This window comes from Branchiostoma lanceolatum, chromosome 10 (assembly GCF_035083965.1).
Source record: "Branchiostoma lanceolatum isolate klBraLanc5 chromosome 10, klBraLanc5.hap2, whole genome shotgun sequence".
Classification (NCBI taxonomy): domain Eukaryota; kingdom Metazoa; phylum Chordata; class Leptocardii; order Amphioxiformes; family Branchiostomatidae; genus Branchiostoma; species Branchiostoma lanceolatum.
The window spans coordinates 9,939,831-9,965,050 of NC_089731.1; the positions used below are offsets into that span (position 1 = coordinate 9,939,831).

Sequence of the window (25,220 nt, forward strand, 5' to 3'; positions counted from 1 at the left end):
TGTAACGCGTATGCGAGGACTCAAAGACACAACGAGCCTGATTAATGAGCAGGCGAGCTTTAATATGGCATCTCAGTGGAACAAAAATATGGCGAACAGAGCCATGAGGTCGATCTAGTGACATCATGGTTTATCGGACCATACCAACGATAACATATGGTGGAATGACACAACCTTTGGAGAGCTGAATTTTACCGTGTCATTGAATGACACATCTAAGGGATAGCTAAATCTTACCATTGGAATGGCACACCTAAGAGATAGCTGAATCTTACCCTGTCCCATTGAATGACACACCTATGCATGTACAAAGAGCTATCTAACCTTATTGCACACAACGGAAAAAGTTATTCACCATACCTGTATGAGTTAGCTGAGATATCTCTCCACTATGCATCCCACTGACTGATGTTGTCACTGTCAAGAGATACTCTGTGTCATCAACCAGACCTTCCACCACTACCGATGTGTTGGCTGTACCAAGCCATCCTACTAACAACCTGCCTGGCTCAGTCCCATTCAGTCCAACAACCTTGTAGTACCTGACAGTGTACACAACAGAGGAGCTGTTTGTACTGTTGCCATGGTTGCCCAATCTGTTTGTCTTGTTGCCATGGTAACTCCAGGATAGGGAGACAGTCCTACTGGTGACATTGATGACTTGGAGTTCTGATGGTGGTTCAGGAACTGGAGAATGTGAAATGGTTGTGAAACTTTACATGGTTTAATAATAATGGTTCAAGGTATCAAAAGTTGTGAAAGAAAAGAAATAGAAAAGACATCTGAAAGGAAGTCAAACATGTCACTTTTCTAGTTGAGAAAAGACATGACAGTTTAAACAGGACTGGTTCATGTCATTTGCTATCAGGTTGAGCATATAAAAAGATACTGACCAAATTCTGGCACTTATACTGATAACTTTATTTTCCAGATAAAACCAACCTGTAGCCTGTAAAATAGCATCAGTGATGATATCTGTTGGAGTCCCACCCATCACAAAGGCAATCTGTGCTGTTAGATTGACATAGTACAGTGTTCCTGGCACCAGACCTTCTATGACTGCAGAGGAGCTCTTTGGATCAACCTTCCAACACAAAGAACACATTTAAGGCCATTACTCTAACATCAATACACAACACAATATAAGGACACAAAGTCATTAAGACAGTATATTGTTATACTTGGGTGGTACATCAAGTTATTTTCATTACAACTACAATGTAGTAAAAGGATCTGAGCATATGACTGTCATTCAGGGCTGCCTCCAGCTTTAATTTTTTTCCGTCCCACTCCTTGCTTGGGAGCCGATTTTTTAAATTTTCATTGTTGAATTTGTCATTTTAGGCTTAAAAGATACATTTTCATCAGTTTTATCTCTTGAAATTGATATTTTGGGGACGGAAGGGGTTGAATTTTTTTCCATCCCAACAAGCAATTTGTAGTGTTGTTAATGGTTTGTCTATGGTAAAATATCCTGGTGAAATTATCACAGGTTTCATGTAACCATGAAGACTTCCCTAAAATTGATCAATGCAGGTTAGAATCCTCGACAGTACTGACCTGTAGGCAAACTGGGTCCTTGTGTATGTCATCCACAGGGATGGCACACAGTTCATAGCTGCGGACATCGATACAGGAGGGTGATGTCCAGGTGACAGAAATTGCAGTTGTAGTGGTGTGCTCAATTTGAAAGTCCTTCAGCCTTGCAGATTCAGCTGCCAATCAAAAGAGCAAGGTATTGTACACGACATGTTTCTATATGATCTCAAAAAATCAATTTTATCTGGAACTTGTATCCCATTAGATCAAAATTGATGCCTTGATAAAAGTAACATGAACCGACAATGTATGTCCACTGTTGTGTGAAAACAACATTTCCCTAGAATGATCGTAGAATGGAACTCGTTGCCACCAAGTACTGTAGAAGCATCCTCATTAGACAGTTTTAAACAATGCATTCAGGTAGATATGCAAAGGTTAGACGTGACAGGTCGCTCAGTGTAATATAACCAGCTGCTGCCGCGCCACGTGCCTGTGAAGCTGGTGTGTTACGCCTAAGCTAATAAGGGCAGTTATACCGGCTATATAGATACAGATACAGATAGGGATATTGTATTCACAAATGTTACAAGTATACATCTCGATTTGTTGTTATATGGTCCTACTTTCATATGCAAATAGATGGATAGATGGATTCCACATTGTTCATCATCAAGTATGAAGGACATTAACCTGAAAAGACAAGTCAGCATACTTACCCAAGCACACTGTCAGTGTGAGAACATCGCCCTCTCTTCCATGAATAACAGGAGTTAATTCAAACTTGTATCGTTGGTTTTTGTTGGTGAATCCATTCAGCTCATATTGTGTTTCACTGGCTCCTATAGTGTCCACCTTGGCAACCCCACCATAGATCTTCCTGTGGGAGAATCAACCTTTCATCAGTATACTTTCTTCTGATGTCATAATGATATCATATCATATCATAAACTCTGTTAAACTAAAAGAATGTGAAATGATACTTGGACCAATTTCAAGGAAATCATGTAAAAAATTAACTGTCAATATCATACACATTAGCAGGCAGGTGAATGATATTAAATGGTGTCTTACTTATAAGTTATCTGGTAGGAATCTGGCTGCACAGCTGGGCTGTCCCAAGTGAGTGTCACGCTGGAGGATGACAGTTCTGGTGCCTGCAAGCCTGATGGTGGTGGGATCACTGAAAGTAGAAAGTCCATCATGTTTACCATAAGAATCATATTATATTACTAGAGTATTTAGCAGTAAGGATTGATTATGTGTGTTTAGGTCTTTAGGACATTCAGTGTGTGCAGCAAGGTAAGGTGTGTGTTGAAGATATGAAGTAACTAGACAGATGGACAGTATTCAGCACCAATGACAGAACTATGAGGATGGCATGAATGTAGGAAGCACCAATGGAAGATCAGTTTAAATGGAATTCTGTATCAGAAATAAAGCTGTGCTGAAGGCATTTAGCACTAAGGACAGGACAGTATGAAAGCTATTCGGCACCAAGGACAAGACTACATGGAAGGTATTCAACACAGAGGACATGACAATGTGGAAGGTGTTCAGCACCAAGGACAGGGCAATATGGAAGGTATCGAATGCTGAGGACACAACAATATTCAAGGCATTCAGCACCAAGGACAAGACTACATGGAAGATATTCAACACAGAGGACATGACAATGTGAAAGGTGTTCAGCACCAAGGACAGGGTAATATGGAAGGTATGCAATGCTGAGGACATATCAATATTCAAGGCATTCAGCACCAAGTATTAGACTACATGGAAGGTATTCAACACAGAGGGTATAACAATATGGAAGGTGTTCAGCACCAAGGACAGGGCAATATGGAAGGTATCCAATACTGAGGACACAACAATATTCAAGGCATTCAGCACCAAGGACAAGATTACATGGAAGGTATTCAACACAGAGGACATGACAATATGGAAGGTGTTCAGCACCAAGGACAAGACTATGAGGAACCAAAACTATAAGTACTTACATGTTGTTGCTGTCAGGGTTACTGCATCACTTTGCATGTCATTGAACTCTGCCCACACAAGGATGAAATAATTCGTACCCGCCTCCAGACCACTCAGTTCTGCAGTAGACCCGTTAAGGAGCTGCACCTAAAACATAATAGGTAACTTATAACTGATTCCTTTATTTTTTTTTGTAAGACATAAGAACAGGTAGAGTTTGAAAAGTAACCTCCATTGTGATTCCACATCAATCATATTTGAAAACATCACTAGGTTTATGAAGACAGATTTTTACCCTTAACATACAACACAAATGAATCTGACTTTGCTTAATTTCAAGTTTACAACACCAGTCTTTAAATTCAATAAATAATTAATTCACTGCTTTTGATTCCTTGGCAGAGGATTGATTCATTTCTTGACAAAGACTGGTGCTATTCAGTCAAAAATTTGACAATTCCTTTTATGTTGGAAATTGCAGTGAATGATTTCTACCAACAGAGACAAACATTTTCAAGCTAAGATCTGTGCATATTGAATGATTTGTTCACATACCACACAAGCTGGTACACACACAACTGCTACTGTTGGAATTACAGGTCCTTCATCCCTGGCCAGACTCCAACCTACGGTGATAGTCTGAGGTCCAATAGTGAGTGCTGATAGACTTGTAGGCGCAATCAGACCTGTCCAGAGGTAAGTGTAAAAATGGAGATGAATTTTGATTCAGTTTTAGCTATTCTTCCACGTGCATGTCATAATGAGATGTAACATTATGGCATATTCAGGTTGAATCTCCTGGGGAATTCCTGTAACAGTTAGTACACTAAATACTCTACTACAAACTTGAGTCACTTTCAGAGACATGCAACCCTTTGAATTTCAATTGCAAGTTTGGCAGGGAACAACAGGCTGGGTTTTAAACTACATTAGACCTGGGTTTTTAACTACATTTCAATTACCATACTTGGTCCAAAGTTAAAAACAGGTCATGCTCTAATACTGAACAATGGCTACCATGATGATGATGGCTGTTTCTTAGCTTCCGATGATGGCTAACATAGTGAATGGGGAGTTATCTAAAGTATTACTTTCTACATTGAAGGTGGACTCAAAAGCTGATCCCCTCTCAGTTTTGTCTAAAAAAATCTAACCAGAATAAGATGACACTTCTGCAGTCTCTCCTCTTAAAGTGTCTCCAACTCTCCTCTCCACACTGAATGTGTAGTCCATGCCTTGAAGCAGCCCAGCCATTACCGCTTCACCATCAGTATCATTTACCAGCAGTACTCCACATTGCTCCCAATCCTGTTTTAGTCATAGATAATCATTATGATAACTTTTGTCTTCTGCTATCTATTTGTGTCAACACTGTGATATTGCAATGTTGGTTCAGAACATTTTTTTATCATCTTGTTACACAATAACAAATTTTTGTCAGTTTCATCAACTAAGTTATTGTAAATGTATTTAGGTTTGCGTGGTTCTTATTTCGCGCTAAGGCGAAAATGGCGTGTTCACGGTGGTTTTAAATTTGTGGCAGCACTATAGTCACATACTGCTACAGTATTGGACAAAAATGATTGCGGTGGTTTTAATTTCTGCATTCACAGTACTTCTTGATCACTTTTCCCAAGTATTGGTGTATTCTGCCATGATTCACGTTAGTTTTCATTACACTTATTGGCATTGCGGCACCTGGAAAGTATTGACAATGTTTTTAAAACAAATTTGATGATTATCATTTCTTAGATGCAGAAACCATGTGGCATACAACATGCTACATTAAGTGTTACTAAAGTATATGAATTGTAACAAATGCTTTCAATTGGTATAATGGATATCAAGCACATCTATTTCAGTACCTCTAAATGCCCATGTCTCTTTCGTTGACAGGTGATCTCCATTGAAATGACAGTCTCTTCCCATGCAAAAGTCTCCCTTTGCCATTTGATGTTGAGAGTGTTTCGAGCACTTTTTGTGAGTGTGATGTTTGGAGAAGCAAACACTGTAAGATAAAGCAAATGGAAAATCATCAATCTGTTTGATACAATGTACAATGATTTAAGGTATCAATAACAATTCATATAATTTTCATATGATTTTCATATAATTCAATCAATTCGATCAAGTGTGTATATTTGGAATTCAATTAGAAACATTACATTTTAAAGTGTTACAAGCTACAGATCTGAGGTTTTGCTATTCAAACTCTAGCATGTTCACAAACTTGTTGTTTATATGAGGCACTATAGGTCCATTGAAAAGTGATAGTTACAGAAAAATCTGACATGTATGGAACAATAATGATAGCTTTTTCTTCCAAGTAAAGATAAGAAAAGTTAAATGCAGAGTAGATACTTACTGGTGGATGCTGTCACTATGGCTGCTTCACTCTCAACAAACCTCTCAAAAGCTCGCACATATATGGTGAAAGTTGTTGCTTGCAGCAGTTCATTAAACGTTGCGATCATCACTCCATTTGTCTCTTCCACTGTTACATCATCGCACTTAGGGATGCAGGAGATGCGAACTTGGTGCTGTGTTACCAATAAGATGCTGATTGTGTTGGGCGTAACAGACTGGACAGCAAGATCTGTGGGCTTTGTCAAAACTGTTCAACAAAACAAATCAAAGGTATTGAATGAAGTCATGAATATCCCATGCTAGATGAGAAATATCCTAAAGTCATTCCTGGATCTGAATTTCAATCCAGATTTGTTCCATGGCTGGGTCATGATAACAAAAAGGTCAATGAATGGAAATAGAATATTTGGTCTCTAGGGGTATTTGACCAATCCATCATAACACTCAAATTCACCTTATTTACCAGAAACTTTGATATAAAGATATGCTCTCTTGCCAGGTACATATATTGTGGATTCAAATAGTCAAGTCCCAAGGAGAAGATGCAGCTAAAAAAGAAACTGACATAGCAAACAATAAAAAGCAAAAAATGTTAATAAAGGGAATGTAACGTTAGATGTGGGATGTTGTGTGCCAATGTTAAGGCCATCGGATGCATATACAAGAAACCAGACGACAAAGACTGAAGAGTTCACATGACTTCATTCCTGCCCCTAGGGTTCGAACACATGGAAGGCCAGCATAGCATTTTCTCAGAATGAGGTTCTCTCCTGGACTATCACACTTTCATGTGTAGGGTGTAGCATTGAATCATTGGTCTTAGTGACTTCTTAGTGGGTTCAAGACATGGGACAAGGTAGAAAGATATTAGAACAAGGTAGTCAAACTTACCTGACTGTTGCACCTTTATACCAGTGTATTTGCCTTGTGTCTGATGTAAGACAGGATTGGCTACATTTCTTCCATAGCACTTTTGCAACAGGTGAGGCATGTTGCTTTTAGTAATCCATGTATACGCCTGGGATAAAGAAGAAAATACAATGTTCACAGCTTTAGAAGAAGCGACACCTGAAGGCCTAGAAGTATGAAACCAATATTGATAACAAATCAAACTTCAACTGGATATCAATAATTTCTTTGAATCACAACAAACAAAATGTTGAATAACAGACCTTAATTGTTTTCTTTATCATAGGTCAAAAACATGATCTACAAAAGAGTAAGAATTCCTTTGGAATGGACTGCATGTGAATGATGGTATATTCAAATCATAACTATGAACTTACCAAACAAGAGGTCTCTAAAGAACATGCATACTCGCAGGCTGCTTCACTTTGGAATTCTCCCAAGAAGACAGTGTCTGGCCTGTTGTCATGTCCTCCAACAGGGACCAGGGCAAAAACAGCACTCTTGCCTGAGTACCTATTGTATTGCACTGGAAAGGTCAGAATAGGCTGAATAATTTCTAGACTACATTGACAATGAGTAAAAAAGAAACACAGCAAAGACCTTGTTTCTGAAGGTGACACTTCGGCATCAATGCGTTTGTGCTTCCTACAGTTCAAACTATAGTTAGGTACAACGCAAATCAAAGCTCACAAGATTGTCATGAATAGATATTGTTTAAACAAGTGCCTTGTAGATATGTAGCAGCTATTTATCAGTCTCTCATCTAATTTACAGTCATTTTCTTTGAAAAATGGCTGCAGTTCTTGGGCTTCTTTGTACCATTCCATAAGATCAAACATTATTTTGTGACATAATAGGTCATTCAGGTTCTCTACCACTGAAATATTTGACATCAATGAGCACTTGGAGAGCTCTTTCTTCTTGTATTATTGATAAAAATCAATGTGTGTGCATATGCCAAAAGATGTCATCTATAGGATCCCATTTCACTCGACTTCATACCATCACAGGGTTGTTTGAATCCACTGATGACATGGTCTTGCTCAACATCAAAACGATAATGCTTTTTGTCATCTGTATTCAGCAGTCCATAGCAGGTGTTGAGTGTCAGTTCTAGGGAATATCCCCGGCAGCTTTTAACCTGCTTGCAGGCTTCAAGACAGCTTTCTTCCGATTGGTGCTCCCCGAAGTACAGACTAAATTTGTCTGATGTCGTGATTGTTGCATTTCTTAGATCCATCCAACTTACACCACTCAGTCTACCCCAGCACCCTGTTAGAAAAGGGAATGCTGTAAATAGGACTGGTACTTCTCTGAAAAAGTTGTAAAGCTGTAGCTGTGAAGAACTTACTTGTATCCCACAAGAACATATTGTTTTCAGATCCATAAAAAACAGCTGATCTAAGAATCAAATTGTCATTGCTTCTTCTGTATTGACTACAAGGTGACAATCCAACATTTCTGCTACATTTGTATAGATGTCATAACAGAACACTTTTATAGAAACCTACAACATAAAACTACATGTACTAAATACTTCTACCAAGAAAGGCAAGACAGTAGTTAATCATCAACCTACTAGAATTTTTTCAGCTCTCTAACATAGTGGTAGGTAAGCATAGCCTGGAATCCATCCTATTTAGCTTCCGGCCGCTACCCTAGCTCTGCTGCGCTACCCAAGCTCCGCTGCCGGACAAATATTTGGCCGGCAGCGGAGCTTGGGTAGCGGCCGGAAGCTAAATAGGATGGATTCCAGGCTAAGGTAAGCAGGTAGCTAACATACAATGAATCAGATGTCTTATTTTCTGCAACCTATATACATGTAGAGTAGTTGTGGAAAAATATTAAAAGTTATAGCTGTTATTTCAGCACCAAGGAGAGGTACTCAAATGTGACAATAGGTCCCATTGTCATGGGTGAGGAAAGGGATGCCAGCATGTGGTACTTCACTTACGATGAGGCAGTCCACTGGAGTAGGTAACCACAAAGCCCTCAGACTGTTGATTGAAATTGGACTGAAACTTTACAAACACAGTATTTCCTGTGGAGTAGAAGGTCCTGGGAGTAGCACTGCCACAGAGTCGTCTTAAGACAGGTGCATTGTCTTCTTCTCCATCGTAAAAGGTTAGGGCATCTTTAATGCATTCAGGATGTTCCTCCAGTGATATGGAAGTGACTGAAAGACTCACAATCTTGTCCTTCTCAATAATGATCCTCCAAGAACACACTGTTTCCTGTTTGCAAAAACATTTCAAAATTACATGTCTGAAGTATTTTCTTTTTGAAGAATTGATGGACTTTTCTGAGACAAAACATATTTTAGCGTGCAAACCTGTGGAACAATGGAAGTGTTTTGTGTTAGAAACAGCCATCTTCACACAGACTATACTATTATACTGGGAGTCTACATATGATAGACTACCTACTCACTGTCATTACTGTAGATACAGTACTGAATGTTCCAAATGGAATTCAAACTGAGTGAGTATATACAACATGTACCTATTCTTCAACCTTAACATCACAGACATAACAATTTGGCTCAAGTAAACTAGTTTTTCTTTAGTTAGGGGGGGGGGGGGGTCATTACCGACCTGCCCAGAGCTACCAAAAAGAGATGATTTGCCTAAAGCAGAAAGGTATATTTCAACTTAAAAGCTCAATTTTGTTGTCTATCCCATTGATAAATGATGAACAGATGAAGATGGGTAAAATGCTACTTCTGGTTTCCTCCCAATTTGCTGTGGACATCTCTAGGATATTATACACACTACAAGGAGAATTTGTTCCCAAGCTTAAGTGAAATAACTCTCAACACCACAATGTATCTGAGTGTGCACTTGCCTGGAAATAGTTGTAAGGATAGTTTGGGCTCAGCAAGCATCCAGATGGCTCTGTGATATTCTGTGTGTTGTGACATGCATGGCAATGATCTGAAAATGAAATTACAATATAATTGTTGTTATCAAACATTTCATATCTAGACTGAACAGAAAGCATGTCATTCAGTGAATAGCAAAACAGCTGTACTGTGTGAGAAAATCAACTTTGAGCCTTTACATGTTCAACATTTTGGATAATTTTGCCTATCCCTACCTGCACATGGCCATCTTACTTCACACATCTCCTCCCAATTCTTCTTATCCAGAGCTGTGAGTGCTTGTGCGTTAATGGCGGTGCAGCTCCCTGAGTAACTGCTGGGTGGTGTACACATCTCATCTGGAGCCAAAGCCCAGTCGGAAGCAACCGGGCATGAAAAGGAGTAGTCACGCGTGCTACATCCTAGGGGTTATAGAAAAGTCAAAATTGTATAACGTTATGTGGATTTCCTGCATCCTCTACAAAGAACAACACACTATTGTTTGGTGAAATATTCAAAACAGTATTCAAAATTCTGCTCCATGAACTAGAAGAGACATACAAATGTAGAGGTGTCATTGTTTCGAACAACATTGGAGAAAGATCGAATGCCCTTAAATCTGTATCATAGTCTATTTGTTCCTCATTATCATATGACTGTTCAATTTCCTGATCATTCCCAATACTTGACCTAAGTTCAAAGCTATGTTATGTCTGATATATCTTCATCCAAGGTTAATTATCAACTTGAGAGAAAGATTTGTATCATGATCTTGCCAACAGCATGCATATCCAATAGATGAAATTACAGTATCCTGGAGAAATGCCCATGCACATTGCAATGTTATCAACAGTACACAATACAGATTATATCTATGATGATATGAGCATACTCACCACTGCATTTGCTGCTGGAGAACTTGACATTGTCCAGCATAACCTTTCCAAATATTTCAAACATAACCTAAAGATGGGACATGATTAATAAGTCATTATAAAAACATGGTACAATGCCTCATACCATGATTTGAATGCAGTATACAGTTAACAACATCATTCTTGTCTAAACATACACAAGACAAATCTTATCATTCTTTTCTACTTTGCTGCCTATCATTATTTTAGTTACAGATTTTAGTCAAAGCTTAACAAAGCATGTATAACGTATCTTTTAAATCCTTCATTAATAACCTCTAATACTTAAGATAAACAAAATTGATACCCGTAGGAGTCTTAAAGGGACATTTTTTAGCACTCAGAATTATATCTATCATATTTTCACATATTCTTTCTTTAGAAAACCAGTCTTGCTTACCACAAAGTGTTTCAATGCACTGATATCGATAGAGGCCTTGGACCACCAAGATTTTGATATGTGAGAAGATGACTTCCACAGAGCATACTGGCGATCTGTACTTCCATCAAACCTGCCATACAAACAGAACATTTATGGGACCACTCTTCTCAAAAGATGTTAAACCTTTACTTCAACACAAAGTAAATATGGCTCACCTCAGATTTTCAGTCGTACTACGCCAACCTTCTTCAGGAGTGATTCAATTATTCTGAGCATGTGACTTTAGGCAAACGTGACTCGATTATTAAATCATCCCTAGAGTCACATGCTCAGAGTAATTGAATCACTCCTGAAGAAGGTCAACATAGAACGACTGAAATTTTGAGGTGAGCAGTACTTGCTTTGTGTTGAAGTAAAGATCAAACTTCGTCATGGATTTCAACAACACAGATGAGCTTTCATGCTAATAGATGCTTAACTTAACATGTACATGGTTGGAAAACTTGAAAACAAACAACAACAAAAACTCTCAAATTGAGGATTGGTGATGAAGACCATTTGTGTTGTGTGTGATGTCTTTAATCTGCTCTGTGGTAGTGGCTTATTGGTTGAACAGAGACATCAACGACCAAAGACTGGGGTCTCGGCAATTACAACACAAACTGTAGTGTAACATTTAAGTACAGTATTGGTAAGGTTAAACAGTTCTAAGCATTCTTGGAAGAAACGAAATTGCAGCAAGAGCGGGATGGTGGTAAGCGGGAGGCGTTCGGACGGCCGATGTCGCAGGAATGAAGGTGGCACAAGCCGAGGTCAAAGGTCACTTCCTACAGAGTAATTCCCAATGATTGGTCCAACTGACGAATCATACTATTAAAATGTTGACTGAGAGAAAAGCTTCATGTTACAGTAAAAGTGCAGCCAAAAATTGTCTTTTGTCCCTCACATTCAAAGATGAAGGAATAAAGTCCACATGTTTACTGCAGGAAATCACTCTAAAAGGAAACATTTGAAATAAAATTAGGCTGAATTTAAGTTCCTTGGATTTTTGTCACAATGTCATATACTGCTAGAAGGGCTATATAATAGTATATGATATTGAACCCCCTGTGCTCTTTGATGCTTCATACTTAAGAAAAAACAATCTTCACTAAGGCCATCTCACCTTATGTAGACTGTCATGCTATAACTCTGCGCTAATCTGTTGTTCCCATTTGTGCTGCGATACTCAAACTCCAGACACCTGGCCGTGTGATATGACACTAAGGGTGACGTGAGCTGAGCCATGACATCAGGTTCAGGAGGGTAAACAACATATCCTGTAAGGATGCAAAAAATAGTTATGACATAATATAAAATGCACTGGCATTCTCATTGTGTTCAACCAGAACCTCAAAGAAAACCACAAACACTTGATCTTCATAACTTTAATTCAAATTTTTAGAATTTACAGTGTATGATATTTGCTTCACATCATATCATAGTGCAACAATTTTCTCTGCATTTCTTAATCTTCAAAGGAAATTCAAAAGTACACGTAGTATACTTCTTTCAGGTTTTATCCAATTGGACTGAAACATGGACTAAGACTGTACATTGCAGGATTCTAAAATTTGTCCTGCCTATTTCATATCATACAAACGTGTTCAGCTCTGGTTTGGAAGGCTTTTGTGTGTGTACTTCCTTGCAAATGTTTATTGTCAAATAATGTAAGAAAGAAGCACCTGGGCAGTTTGTCATAGATAATAATGCTTAAGATTTTACCTTGGGTGTATGGGTAATAATCGTAGTACTCCCGAACCAGGTCTGCATCATCCCCGCGCTCTTGGGTGTATCCACACAAGTTCTCCTCTTCAAAGCCACAGTCACCCACCGCTTCATCTGTCATATGTACATAAACAACAAGCTATCATCCACAAGCTGGTCATAACAACAGCTATACATGTACATGTACGACTGACTGTACCATGTAAACTTGCCCAACACTGTGAAGTGGCTGTCAACATACATATACTCATGAGCTGCATATTATGCTGTCTTACATGCTACATCTGCTACCAGTCAAGTGGGCAAAACTCTACTATGGGGTACTGTCATTACTGTTCTTTATTGGTTCAAAATATGCCCTCCATGGCGATCCCTACATGGTGCAAACCTCCTCTTGCAATCACCCCTATATGGGCCACTTTTTGACCAAGTCTTCTAACTGGTCAGACCTTTGGTGAAGCCAGTGCTTGTCACCTTGTAAATTTGATTTCTTCAGTAAATTATGTTTATTATTATTTCATAAAAGGTTTTACCTCCACAAGAGCCCATGTTACACGACTCCTGCTCCATAGAGATGCCTTCACAGTTGCCCTTGCCATAACAATATCGATATCGCATTATCATGCCCATAGCGCCACATGTGATGGAACAGGGACTCCATGATCCCCACTCTGTCCATTCTGCCAGAACAAAAACATTGGAAGTAAAGTTTGGAGAAGGAACAGTTGGTTAAACTTTACCTGGTCATAGAAGTCATTATTATCTCATGGTGTATTTTGACTGGTGGAGGAGGAAACCTTCCTTTCACTGCGTCCAGTCCATTTGATGATTCTATTAGACACTTAAGTGAAATTGTACGATTGATAAGACCAAAACTTCTACCATCTGCTTCATGTGTATAGAATGTGTCTAATATTTTTTTAGTGTTAACTCTTCTTGGCACTGGCACCTGGGTAAGGGATACTTTAAGGGTTATCAGTAGATAAGTCAGAAAGGGTTAATTGCTCCCCTGTTAAGCCTTTCATTCAATTCCAAATGCACTTTTTAGATATGCTACTGACAGTGCCAATATAGTCATATCATATTCTTACATTACTAGACAGTAGCCACCCAGAAATGCACCTGTAATTGCTGTGGTCACCCTCTACCACCTCGTAAAATGGACAATTCCACTAAAACTGCAAACATTTCAAATCAGCTCGACTGGAACCTACCATCGCTAGAATGGTCTTTGAAAACCTGCCTTGTTTTTGGGGTGTGACTCAGACTACATGTATGTAAGTGTCAAGATAGTCAAACGACAGAGCCTAAAGCCAACACAAACCAGCGCATGAAAAGTCTCCACAAGTTCGTGTCTGTATGTCCTCTCCCTGGCACTGTCCCTCACACGTGCGCACACGAGACTGCTCGCCAACACCGCCACAGAAGACGCTACAGTCAGACCAGACTGACCATTCACTCCAACCTGCCATTTGTATGCAAAAGGGTCCTCAATGAATACGTATGGAAAACAGTCCAATCTCCTTCTCAACTTTTGTCATGCTCTATCTTTCAACCTCCTTGGCTCATTCAAGGAAGTAAATTGATGCAGATTAATGGTCTATTAGCGGAATAGGCTTTTGTTACTTCTTGGATGTCATTCTACTTCTGTGAATGTTTTGTCAAAAACTATTGAAGATACGAATCAAGGCATTGAAATTAAGTACCAATCCATATAATGAAATATAAATTCAACATATTGCATCAACTGAAATATGCTATAATATTGGCTTATGCCTGTCAGTACTTCATACCTTTGACACATTGGTATGTCGTATGAAGATATTTCTGGATTCCGAAACAAGGATCTCCAAAGATAGCGAGGTACTCTTTAGGTGCCACTGAGCAGTGTTGTTTCCCCTCACATAACTCCTTCACAATAGACAGGCTGCCTGGGGTCTGGCAATCTGTGTTTCGAGTCAAACCTCCACATGTTGGGACTACAGATTGCCGACCATATGTGGCATCCACAATGGATAAGGACATATTTGCAGGGCAGGAAAGGGTCGTTGCTTGATCTGCACATCTCTGAATGGTTGTTTCTGTTTGTAGCAAATGCAAAAGATTTCTGATGTCACTAAAATCACTGAATTCTACAAGAGTCCCCACCACAAACTTTTCAGCACTACGGAGAAAAACAATTTACTAAATAAATATGAAAAAAAGTTACCTGTCGTTCAAATTTAGAGTTCATAATACAATCACATAGTACATGGAATAATAACACCCTTGTGTTATTATTCCATAATTGTCTGCAGTCAAAACATATTTAGACCAAAATTTTCCCATTCATATCAGAATTTTCTCATCTCTGAACTGGTCACTCATATACTTTTGTCAGTTAACATTAGTACAATAGTAAACATTCAATACTGAACATATTATTGAAATCAAAATTAGTTGAGCACAGTATTATTTTGGTTCGAGATAACCTGTGATCACATTACCAGGGAAATGAGATGAGAAGAACTGTAAAACTGTATGGAATTCCTTCCAGTTTACCTTGGGGAAGAAGTCCCAGCACATCCACTCTCATGCTGATATGGATGTTCCACGTCTGCGGTAAAAAGCGGATGTACCTTGCAAAAACAGGCCTCTCAAAAAATTGAGGTACCTCAACATTTGCCTCCACTGAAACGCCATCTGTGAAAATCTAACATGACAAAAAAGTTAGTACCACAGGCATACATTGTCTAATAAAAATTGACAGAAGAGCTAGAAATATATCAATTATCTAAAAGAGGGACTCAACAAATTTGTCAAGAGGGATAGTAACTTAAGACAGATCTGTCCTACATGTAATATCCATCTCTCCCACTCAAAAAGACCTTTAAAAGACAATTCAATAAGATACTTTGTGAAACAATGCATTAGTCACAAGGTAATGTATCTAAAAGGGTATTACTGGGATACTCTACCTTTTCTACACCATATTCATCAGTATAGGTAGTCCAGGTTGTCCCATCAGAGCTGAGTTGTAGTTTGTATGATGTCACACGTTCATAAGGAGCACCGTTCCCCCTACCTTTGGTGACGACTCCACTTACGGCTGTTTCTGACCAAAGATCCACCTGTAAAACAATGAAAACCACTTGCAGACAAACCTTTCTTGTCACCTGCAATGTGCAACCAGCTTCCGGTAGTAAGGGTAGTTACTGTTTTAATAGTCACTTTGATCAGAAATTTTATTTCAAGCCAGATTCATTTGGTATTAATTCTGTTATTTGACAAAAAACTTTTGTAAGGAAAAAGCTAATTTCCTTAACCATGGAAATGTATAATGTTGCTGAGTCATTTACTATGTTTGGTACAATAGTAGACTTTTAGAAGCTAATTGTTTTGGTTGCAGCAGGCTAGCTGAGTGCTTTTAACTGAGCAGATAACACACGTTCACTTGCTAATCTTTTCTGTAAATGTGGAGACTTTTCCAAAACAAGGAATTGAGAGTTCTAGAAAAGTCAAACAAAGAATTTCAGAGGTCGAGTCTGTTCAGAAGTGATGTTTTGCATTAGAATTAGAATCCACGCTTCCCTGCATGCATGCCGCATTTGGTTTATTTCATCTATTTATACATATTTATACATTTGGTACTGTAGTGCACCTGCAAAATAAAAGCTGAGGGACAAGAAGTGATTGTAACAGCCATTACCTGCAACCACTGGTGGTTGTCTGGGATATCAGAACACCAGCTGCTGGGAGAGTTCAGATGACTCTCATGAGGTTGACAGAATTCTGCATCAGGCCACACAGACGAGGCAGTGACATTTAGAGCAACCCCTGCTGTCAAGCCTATATGGTTTTCTGGACATGAAGCAAAAATGTAACAACAGTAAATCAATGTATCATATAATATTCCGGTATCTGCTCAAGCAAAAGTGAACATTTTATCAATACATCAATCTAAAACCTACATTGCTAGGAACAAACAAACATGGAAGTCCTAGTAATTTCTATGAAATGTGGAAATAAAATCATATGTCATAAAAGAAATCCCAGATCAAAAGCAATGAAAAGGGCATTATTGTGCAGTTAACAACTAAGTTACAATAAGCATCTTTTGAAACATGACCAGTTAACTTTTGATACAATGGCAAAACTAAGTTTGAAATTGTATCTGACACATTTCAATTGGTTTTGTAAATGAGACCAAAATGTCATAAAACTTGGACGTCAACTCTCATAGTATAGTTTTTCATTACACAGTTCAGATATCTTGTTATTCAAATATTCTTGAAAAGCTTTGATAACATCATTTTTTTAATGTGGTGGTCTTAGGGTACCTGATAGGAATATGAGGCATGGTGCTACATGTCTTTAAACCACTTAAACATTTAGTCAAACAGTGAGGTAAAATGATAATGATCTTACCAAGGCAGTCAACCTGAAGCTGAGGCAGTGTTGTGATCTGATAGCTAGCTCTTCTTTGCCACATAACTTTCTTTGCAGGGTGGGCACTTGTCGCACGTGTAAAAATGATACCTGCACAGAATCCAAGCAGTGCAATAAGTACATGATCAAAACATGACACAGTAAGCTCTAAATTATATTGGCAGATAATGTACTTATAGTGTAAATGCAATGTGAGTAACTTATTCAATATCAAGTGATTTGAGTAATCTGACATAATTTTACTTGTCGAGGCACAAAACTTCATGTTTGGGTGAACCATTTGATCAGAAAGCAATAAACTGTACAGCTTTTATCATGAAAGTGACTAAAAAAAACTTTCGTTATAAAACAGACTCAGTGAACACATTTCCATGTAAGATTTCCTAACACAGATTTTGGCGTACTTAGTTCTGTCAGCACGTAATGCAAGAAAATTCTCCTGGTATGTTTCCTTACTTCCAATGATATCCATTCATATTCACCTTGTTTGCACACCATTGTACTCAGCACCCAGAAAATATCTGGTCCCTTAAATGATGATCAGTACTTTAACTTTTACATTTAATGATGACTGACTTACTGATGTGACAGATGAACCTAAACCTGTCGTCACAGCTTGTGGGCTCCCAGTTTTTACTATTAGAGTACAACATGGCAACACAGTAGTTCTCCACCTTTCCCCACATCCGGCTCGGTTCTCTTTGCCAACTGTACTTCCAGTCCATAAAATCTCCATCCTCCAACACAGACCCGTCTGTCCAAATCCACCGCCTGCCATCCCCTGGGTCAGTCAATCCGATCCAATAGTTTTCATGTTCCTCCCCAACTACAGTTGCAAGTTCTCCATTTAGCTCAGAATTTGTTGGCATCATGACGACACCATGGTCAGCAGCACAGGTTGCTACTGCTGAGGAGTACGTCATTTTCTCCTTGTAGATCTTCAGACATCTTCCTTGGGTGTAGGTGTAGTCTGATGGGCAGCCTGAAAAGTATAACGTTTAGTAAATAATCATTGCAGTCGGCTGCTAAAAGTAGCCCAGCTCCGAGAATTTTACCCCATATCATGTGCTCAACTGGTGCCTCATACTGAAACTGTTTAAAGTAAAAGTGAAAACATAAGCATGGCCTAATATAAAAAAAAGGGACCTCGATGAAAATCTTTCTCCCACCGCTTTGTACAGTAAGTGCTGCGATACAGACCACCAGCTGAAAATTTAGGCCTGCTACTAACAGCCCTTCAGAGAATACAATAATCCTATTTAAGACCAATCATAACTTTGCACCCAGTACATTATTTGATTCTATGGATCCAAAATATTTCAAGATTGATAAACTCCTTTATCTCACATAAAAGCCCAGAATATTCTAGCGTGTAACAATTTTACAGTAAGAAATACACAATTCAATAAAGCTTACCTTTCAAAATGAGCAATATACAACCATTTCAGACAGCCAATTGGGTGTCAGAAAAATGATCACAAATAACTAGAAATTGTGTCTGAATTTCTCTGAATGTCTGCCCCATATATTTGAATATAATTTGACATTTTACTTAAAACAAACTAACTCGTGTAATTTTACTGAACTGTGTTGTTTCTTACCATGTGAAGCACCAACTTCTGGTCCAATGTACCATCCCACAGGATGGGGGAGATTGGGGTCATTAGTGGCATAGATGTACTGATCATTTGTCAGGTGTTTGTAGACTGGCCGATCACCAGAGACCATGTCGGTAAGCAGGTAAGTCCCCATCCTACCGGTACTGTCACCAAGCAGACCACTCACATTTATAAACGGACAGCGTGCTATGGACAATAGAAGGACTTGGTAAAATATCTATCTACCTAGTATCTTACTCTGTCAATGAATTGGGAAACAATAACAGAGTTCGACCTCCAGTATTTATCATACATTGCATACATCATTATGAAATGAAAGATATGAAATATAGGCAGACTGTAAGTTGTGTTTGAATTTCATAGTAGGAGGGGAAAAGAGGAGTTTTACTGCTTAAGGTTTGCAGGTGAAACAACGTTAGTAATGCAATGGAAGACAGAACATACATTCTTCTACATAAAATCTGTTTGATCAATAATACACATCAATTAGACATTAGACCAGTGGCTGATGGCAAAGTAAAAAAGAACTAAACATTAGAGGAGAATGTGAAAGATTCCATACAGAGCAGGTGCAGACATTCTCTAATTTCACAAAGAACACATTTATCAAACAATCATTAACTATAAAGAACATTAGATGTAAATACCTGGTACTTCACAGATGTAACTGGCAACCTCAGTTGTACAATGCCCGTCGATCCATAAATTTGAAGAACTATTCAAGTAAAGCACACAGTTTTCACCACTCCAAGTGATGGTAGGTTCTCCTGGATGCCATTTGGTGGAGCTGGGTTGCAACCTTGTACCATCATTCCACTTAAACAATCCCGGCTCTGATTGGTCACTCAGCCCAATCCAAAATGTTGAGTCAGGGTTCACAGAATTCTTCAGGCTGTGGAAAAAAAAAATGCAATTTGTGAAAGTTAGAAATATGGTCAATATGACGCAGCATGTACATTGTCTTACAAAATGTCCCCTGATAGATGCAACATATAGGAGGGTCTGCATGGGGGGGTCCTGGCAACGCTTAACGGTAAATTCAGGCAAGCCGATAACGCTTAACGGTAAATTCAGGCCGGTCGATAACGCTTAACGGTAAATTCAGCATTTTTAGAACATGAGATACCCCTGAAGACGACGTTTTTTTGCCACTAGTCGTCCTTATCTTGTGGCAAGAGACCTATTACGCTATGCCATTCTCGCATGTTTGCTCCGAACCCTTTAAATTCGGCGGCGACAGGAAATTTCCTGATCACGATGACGAGCGCCGAAGGCGCGACGAAAATTTTGAAATCTTGACCCTCTGAAATGCTATTTCCTGCATTCTGAGGGGGGGATTTTCCTGAAGGGTAAGCTAAGTTTTATGACATCTCTATTTGAAAAAAAATACAGAAGAGTTTCAGGTTGATTTTTGAGAGGCGTCACGCCCTCCAGACCTCGCCGGAGCTAGCTGCGACATGCTCCCGGGGACAATTCTTGACACCCTGAAACGCTATTCCTTGCATTTCGATCGGCAAATATTACTGGTAATCGATATCTCTGTCTGTGAAAAAATACAGATGAGTTTCAGCTTTGAGTTTTGGGGGTCGACGCCCTCCTGACAATATTTTTCGACGGAGCCCCGGCATGCACCCGGGGAAAATCTTAAAATCCTGAACCGCGGAATGCTTAATTTCCTGAATTTTGAGGCGAAAACTTTGCTAGTAGAGTGAAAAATAGAAGTGTTTCAGCTTGAAATTTTATGCCCTACCGACATATTTTCGCAGGAGCCGTGTGCTTCTTGGAGAAAATTTTGAAATCTTGACCCACTGAAATGCGTTTTCCTGCGTAACGAGGAATTACTCAATAACGCTTAACGTTGAATTCAGGATGACAAATAACGCTTAACGAGGAATTAAAACGACCAGTAACGCTTCACGAGTAATATACCGATAACGCTTAACGGTAAATTCAGGTCGGCCGGTAACGATTAACGGTGAATTAAAATCGCTCGTAACGCTTCACGAAAAAGGGCATGCAGACCCTCATATAGGATAAGATAAACTGGTGGTGAAACATTGTTTTTGCTTGTCAAAATGACTGTTTCTGGATTTTATGTTTTGATATCGTGGTACATGTGTCTTGTTGTAAACTGCCATACTTTGTTTCTGTTTATTCATTTGAAAAGAAAATGAATAAAGAAAGATTGAAAAGAAATCTTTCTTAAGATTGAAAAATTGATAGATAGAAATGTTCTCTGATTCAAGTATATCATTCTGTTAAAATTGGCTATCTCAGGTCATGACAAAGCTACATGTATCATATGCATAATTGTATGTATCAGTCATACATGTACATGTATTGGCAGAAAATAAAGTTGTGAATCAAGTGGCCAAATGCAAATTGCAAATGATCATTCAATTACAGTTTCCTAAATTACAAAACAGGAATGTCAATCTGTTATTTTACCTAATCAAGAATTGATCAGTCTCAGTATCATGTGGCATGGCAAGGAGAGCTCCCTCGTCCACGCAACGTTTCTCCGCGTCAGGAAAGCTCAGCTGTTCATCAAACGCCTTGTAGCAAACTGAGCGGAGCAACTTATACTCAGGTGGGCATCGAAGGTCAGTTGCTTGGCTTTCACCTGAAATTGCTTGACTTTCACCTGAAATGTAGAAGGTGATCAGGACTATATTTTATAATCTTTCTGTTATCCACAAAAAATTAATTTTACAAATTTCAGTCACATCTACTAAAACATCATAATCTCTAGTGGTGAATAACAACAGCCCATGATCAAGGAATTGTAAATTTTGGTGAAGATTTATTTTCATGTTATGTTATTTTATGTTTTATTTTAAGTTTTCATCTATTTATTCATGTTACTAGGATGTGTTGTGTTGTGTTGTGTTACGTTGCTGAAGTACATGTTTATTTCTTCCTCAAGCAAACTATCACTCAACTGTACATTCTCCTCTACCCATTTCCTCATAATTTCACACCCCTACAATCCTGGTCCATTCTCAACATAAGCTGTATACTGTCTTGCTCTGATGGCTTTCTACACTGTAGCTGCTGCTAACCCCAAGAAATGTAACACGATGTCCATTACGCAAAATAAGAACCCTCTCACCAGGATGTACGAGATGTGCGGCAAGTTACTCCAACAGACAGGAGAGGCAATATGTATCTCAGTGTCACATTAAGCCATGACTTAAAATGGTCAGCTCATGTTAACTCAACAGTCAAACGCGCCAACCATACACTTAATTTTATCAGTAGGAATCTCCGCTTCTGCCCTCGACAAGTCCGTGAGACTGCATATTTCGGCCTTGTCTGCTCGTCTATGGAGTATGCGGCAGTCATCTGGGCTCCTTTTTGGCAAAAGGACATCGATGCACTGGAGATGGTCACCAGACGTGCTACCCGCTTCATGACCACAAGATGTCTATTTGTCTATTTATATTTACCACATTTGTGGAAGGAATGACATAACAGGTGACTATCACCTTTTCAAGATGTCAGCGGTACAGGGCTCCTTCGGGACCTCAACTGGCCGTCACTCCAGTCAAGATGCCAGGACGCACGTCTGGTTATGATGTACAAAATCACAAATGGTCTTGTTGCTATCCTACTCACTCGTCTCACCCCAGCACACACACGTGCCCGTGCCAACCACGCCCATAAGTACAGAACCCTTCAACCCAAGTCTGACACTACGAAATTTGCCTACTTCGCCAGGACAATACCCGAGCGGAACAACCTCTCCGCCCACGTTGTAGATAGCCCCTCACTGGTCACCTTCAAGAGCAGGCTGCTGTCATCACACTCATAGCCCGGACACTGCAGCTGCGCCAGAGTCCTCCGTCTGCGCGATATCCCTACCAGGGAGTTTGCAGACTACAAACTAGAACTAGATCATATACAGACATGTGTACTCACCTGGACAGCCAAGTACTTCCACCCTCATACTTATGTAGCTATGCCATGTCTGTGGCAGGAAGCGCGCATACCGGGTGGGGACCGGCTCATCCAGGAGGTTTGTTACCTCAGTGTCTCTGTCATTGTTTGCTGAGAAAATCTGGGAATATGATTATATTTAGAGTGTAGTTTACCGATCTTCATTCAAGAATCAATCAGAAGCAATAGAAACACTCTGTGGTGAAACAGCACATATCAATTGAATTTAATATGTAACGTTGGGTAACATAAATTCGGGATTTTTCCGATAATGGTTGACTGAAATCAATCTAGCAGAACAATAAACCATCCTTTTTTTCTATTATTCTGTCAGTATCATGTACTATCTTTGCACTAATCATATATATGGTAGATTTTGTCTCTAGTCGTGCTGACACCATAATATTTCAACTTGAAGCTACTGTCCGCCGCACGCACAATGACGGTGCTGTCGGACAGGGGGGAACATTAATTTGGGAGAGAAGATTCGTCTTGAATATCTTACCGCTAATTACATTTTATACAGCAGCTATTCGTTCCATCCTTGGCTTGAGGAGAGTGCTATGGATATAGACGTGTCCAAGTAAAAAAAATACACGAAAAAACGGCCGTACCGCACACATTAGGCCTTCGGGAACAACCCGTGTGTTGAGTCGGTAGAACGTCACTCAAAGTTCACCCCCACCGTCATGGAAATTTGTACATTATTCATTGGGGCGTTAGCAGGATGCAGTAGAAATGGTAATACTACTATGTCCACGTGTTTCTGCTTGTGCTAAGAGCAAACTTTGAGGAAAATATCGCCATCAGTCCACTATCATACACAACATTTAGACAAAAAAGTGTTCCTCGCAAACGTTTGTCGTCTGCCGAATAGCAGGATTCTGAGTAACGAATATGGCGGCGGGAAAATTCACCATAGTGCCATAGCCATTGGTTGTAGCAACAAAGAGGCGTTTTGATGATTAATCACACTTAGAGTCCAGTTGTAGGTTAGCAAAAGAGATTCTAATAAGTTTTATTGTAAATTATTGTGTTGAGCAGGAAGCGGATGTGACATTTGTCTTATAAACCAGCGAACAACTATGTAGTATAAATCTCCCACGAAGCCCTCAGACTGTGACAATAAGGGACGGAGAGTTTTTGACGTAGCCAACTTCTAATGCATGGTTATCGAAGCTTTTCAGCCAGTGTCAAGTTTGCATTTCTAGCGGTATTACTGATGTTGTATCCAGCACATATCCCTAAATACCCCGTTTTCGAAAAATCGCGAATTCAAGTACCCCGCGAATTAATGTTACCCAACGTTAGCTGATGAAAACAATTTTTTATAAAAATGACAGAGGAACTCGCAGTCGCAATTGGTAGATTTCAGATTTTATTCTGAAATATTACATCAATAGTGTCATCAAATCTGAGATTTTGAGATGACCTTGTATCCATATCGAGGGAAGGTTGTCGGTTTCAACAAAACTTAACATTCTAGTTTAATCAATCTTCACTATAAGTATATGACTTTACTTGCAAAAGGTTTACCATTATGGCAGATATAGATGACATACCTTGTCTGAGCCAGTAGATGGGTCTACAATTGTAGTAAACTGATTCCCAAAGGTGCTATGCTGCAGCTTGTATGACTTGACCCATTGGTGAGCATCATGCCGACCCTGAGTGATGACACCACTGATGGTGTGCACCCTACCCAAGTCAACCTGTCAACAAGTGACAACAAATGCTAGACTGTGGCAAATCACAAAAGGAGGGTTTCAATTGGCGCAGTCACGTTCAATCAGACATGATTGACATAAGATCGAAAAGAATGTGTATTTGATTTGGGGTCACCTGTCATATGCAAGTATCCACTGAAAACCCGTGCTAGCATTGGCCTTTCTCCCTGGGTGCCTCACATCAGAACAATGACCGTCTTTTTCACAAATACAAACCCTTTTCTGGACAATACATCTTTGCTGACAGTTTGCTGTCGTTACTCAACATGTAAAGAAGCTACTGACGCCATTGTTTTTGAAGTGAACATTTCAAGGATTGTTTATGCCAATATTAGTTACCCCTCCCCCTGTCCGTGCGGTATGACATGCATGCAAACACCATATTTAGATCGGGACCAAAAAGCGTCCAATTTACCTCATTGCCGACTTAAAATGAAGCCAACGGTTTTCCCAAGGTTTTTGTCTTGGGGATTTTCCGAAAACGCAGGCACCGTTGAAATATGGTTTTTGAAAGGTATAATCAATTTTTTGCTTTTTCCCGATCATAGGAATATTTCTAGTTCGAAATATAAAAGATCCTAAGACAAAAAGTTGTATTTTATGGTTACGTTCTCTAAACTGCAAAAATAAAAGATTTTCAGTAAATTATGGGGCTAAGTAAAATCAGTTGTATGGTTTTGATTTTCCTGTTCTAAATGAGGGATTCATCAGGCTCCAGGCTAAAGTCACCCAGATTTTTCTACAGGAATCAAAACGCTGACATATGGGGCATACGCAACAGATATTTTA

General features: G+C 39.2%; 1 protein-coding gene across 1 annotated transcript in view; it reads right to left on the minus strand.

Moving 5' to 3' along the window:
* Positions 1–25,220, minus strand: part of LOC136443063 (uncharacterized) — a 42,966-nt gene that overhangs the window by 11,104 nt on the left and 6,642 nt on the right. Inside the window, exons 7-37 of the mRNA XM_066440128.1 lie at positions 21,214–21,409; positions 19,413–19,657; positions 18,748–18,951; positions 17,727–18,128; positions 17,126–17,236; positions 16,407–16,558; positions 15,676–15,828; positions 15,260–15,410; positions 14,512–14,799; positions 14,043–14,183; positions 13,252–13,398; positions 12,716–12,832; positions 12,117–12,270; positions 10,970–11,081; positions 10,552–10,618; positions 9,892–10,077; positions 9,640–9,728; positions 8,750–9,029; positions 7,798–8,067; positions 7,173–7,321; positions 6,778–6,904; positions 5,885–6,133; positions 5,385–5,527; positions 4,674–4,827; positions 4,075–4,205; positions 3,540–3,666; positions 2,614–2,722; positions 2,259–2,419; positions 1,561–1,715; positions 943–1,084; positions 361–687 (exon numbers count right to left, since the gene is read on the minus strand). Of these exons, the coding sequence (XP_066296225.1) occupies positions 361–687; positions 943–1,084; positions 1,561–1,715; positions 2,259–2,419; positions 2,614–2,722; positions 3,540–3,666; positions 4,075–4,205; positions 4,674–4,827; positions 5,385–5,527; positions 5,885–6,133; positions 6,778–6,904; positions 7,173–7,321; positions 7,798–8,067; positions 8,750–9,029; positions 9,640–9,728; positions 9,892–10,077; positions 10,552–10,618; positions 10,970–11,081; positions 12,117–12,270; positions 12,716–12,832; positions 13,252–13,398; positions 14,043–14,183; positions 14,512–14,799; positions 15,260–15,410; positions 15,676–15,828; positions 16,407–16,558; positions 17,126–17,236; positions 17,727–18,128; positions 18,748–18,951; positions 19,413–19,657; positions 21,214–21,409 (5,439 nt within the window). The remainder of the gene's footprint in view (positions 1–360; positions 688–942; positions 1,085–1,560; positions 1,716–2,258; positions 2,420–2,613; positions 2,723–3,539; positions 3,667–4,074; positions 4,206–4,673; positions 4,828–5,384; positions 5,528–5,884; positions 6,134–6,777; positions 6,905–7,172; positions 7,322–7,797; positions 8,068–8,749; positions 9,030–9,639; positions 9,729–9,891; positions 10,078–10,551; positions 10,619–10,969; positions 11,082–12,116; positions 12,271–12,715; positions 12,833–13,251; positions 13,399–14,042; positions 14,184–14,511; positions 14,800–15,259; positions 15,411–15,675; positions 15,829–16,406; positions 16,559–17,125; positions 17,237–17,726; positions 18,129–18,747; positions 18,952–19,412; positions 19,658–21,213; positions 21,410–25,220) is intronic.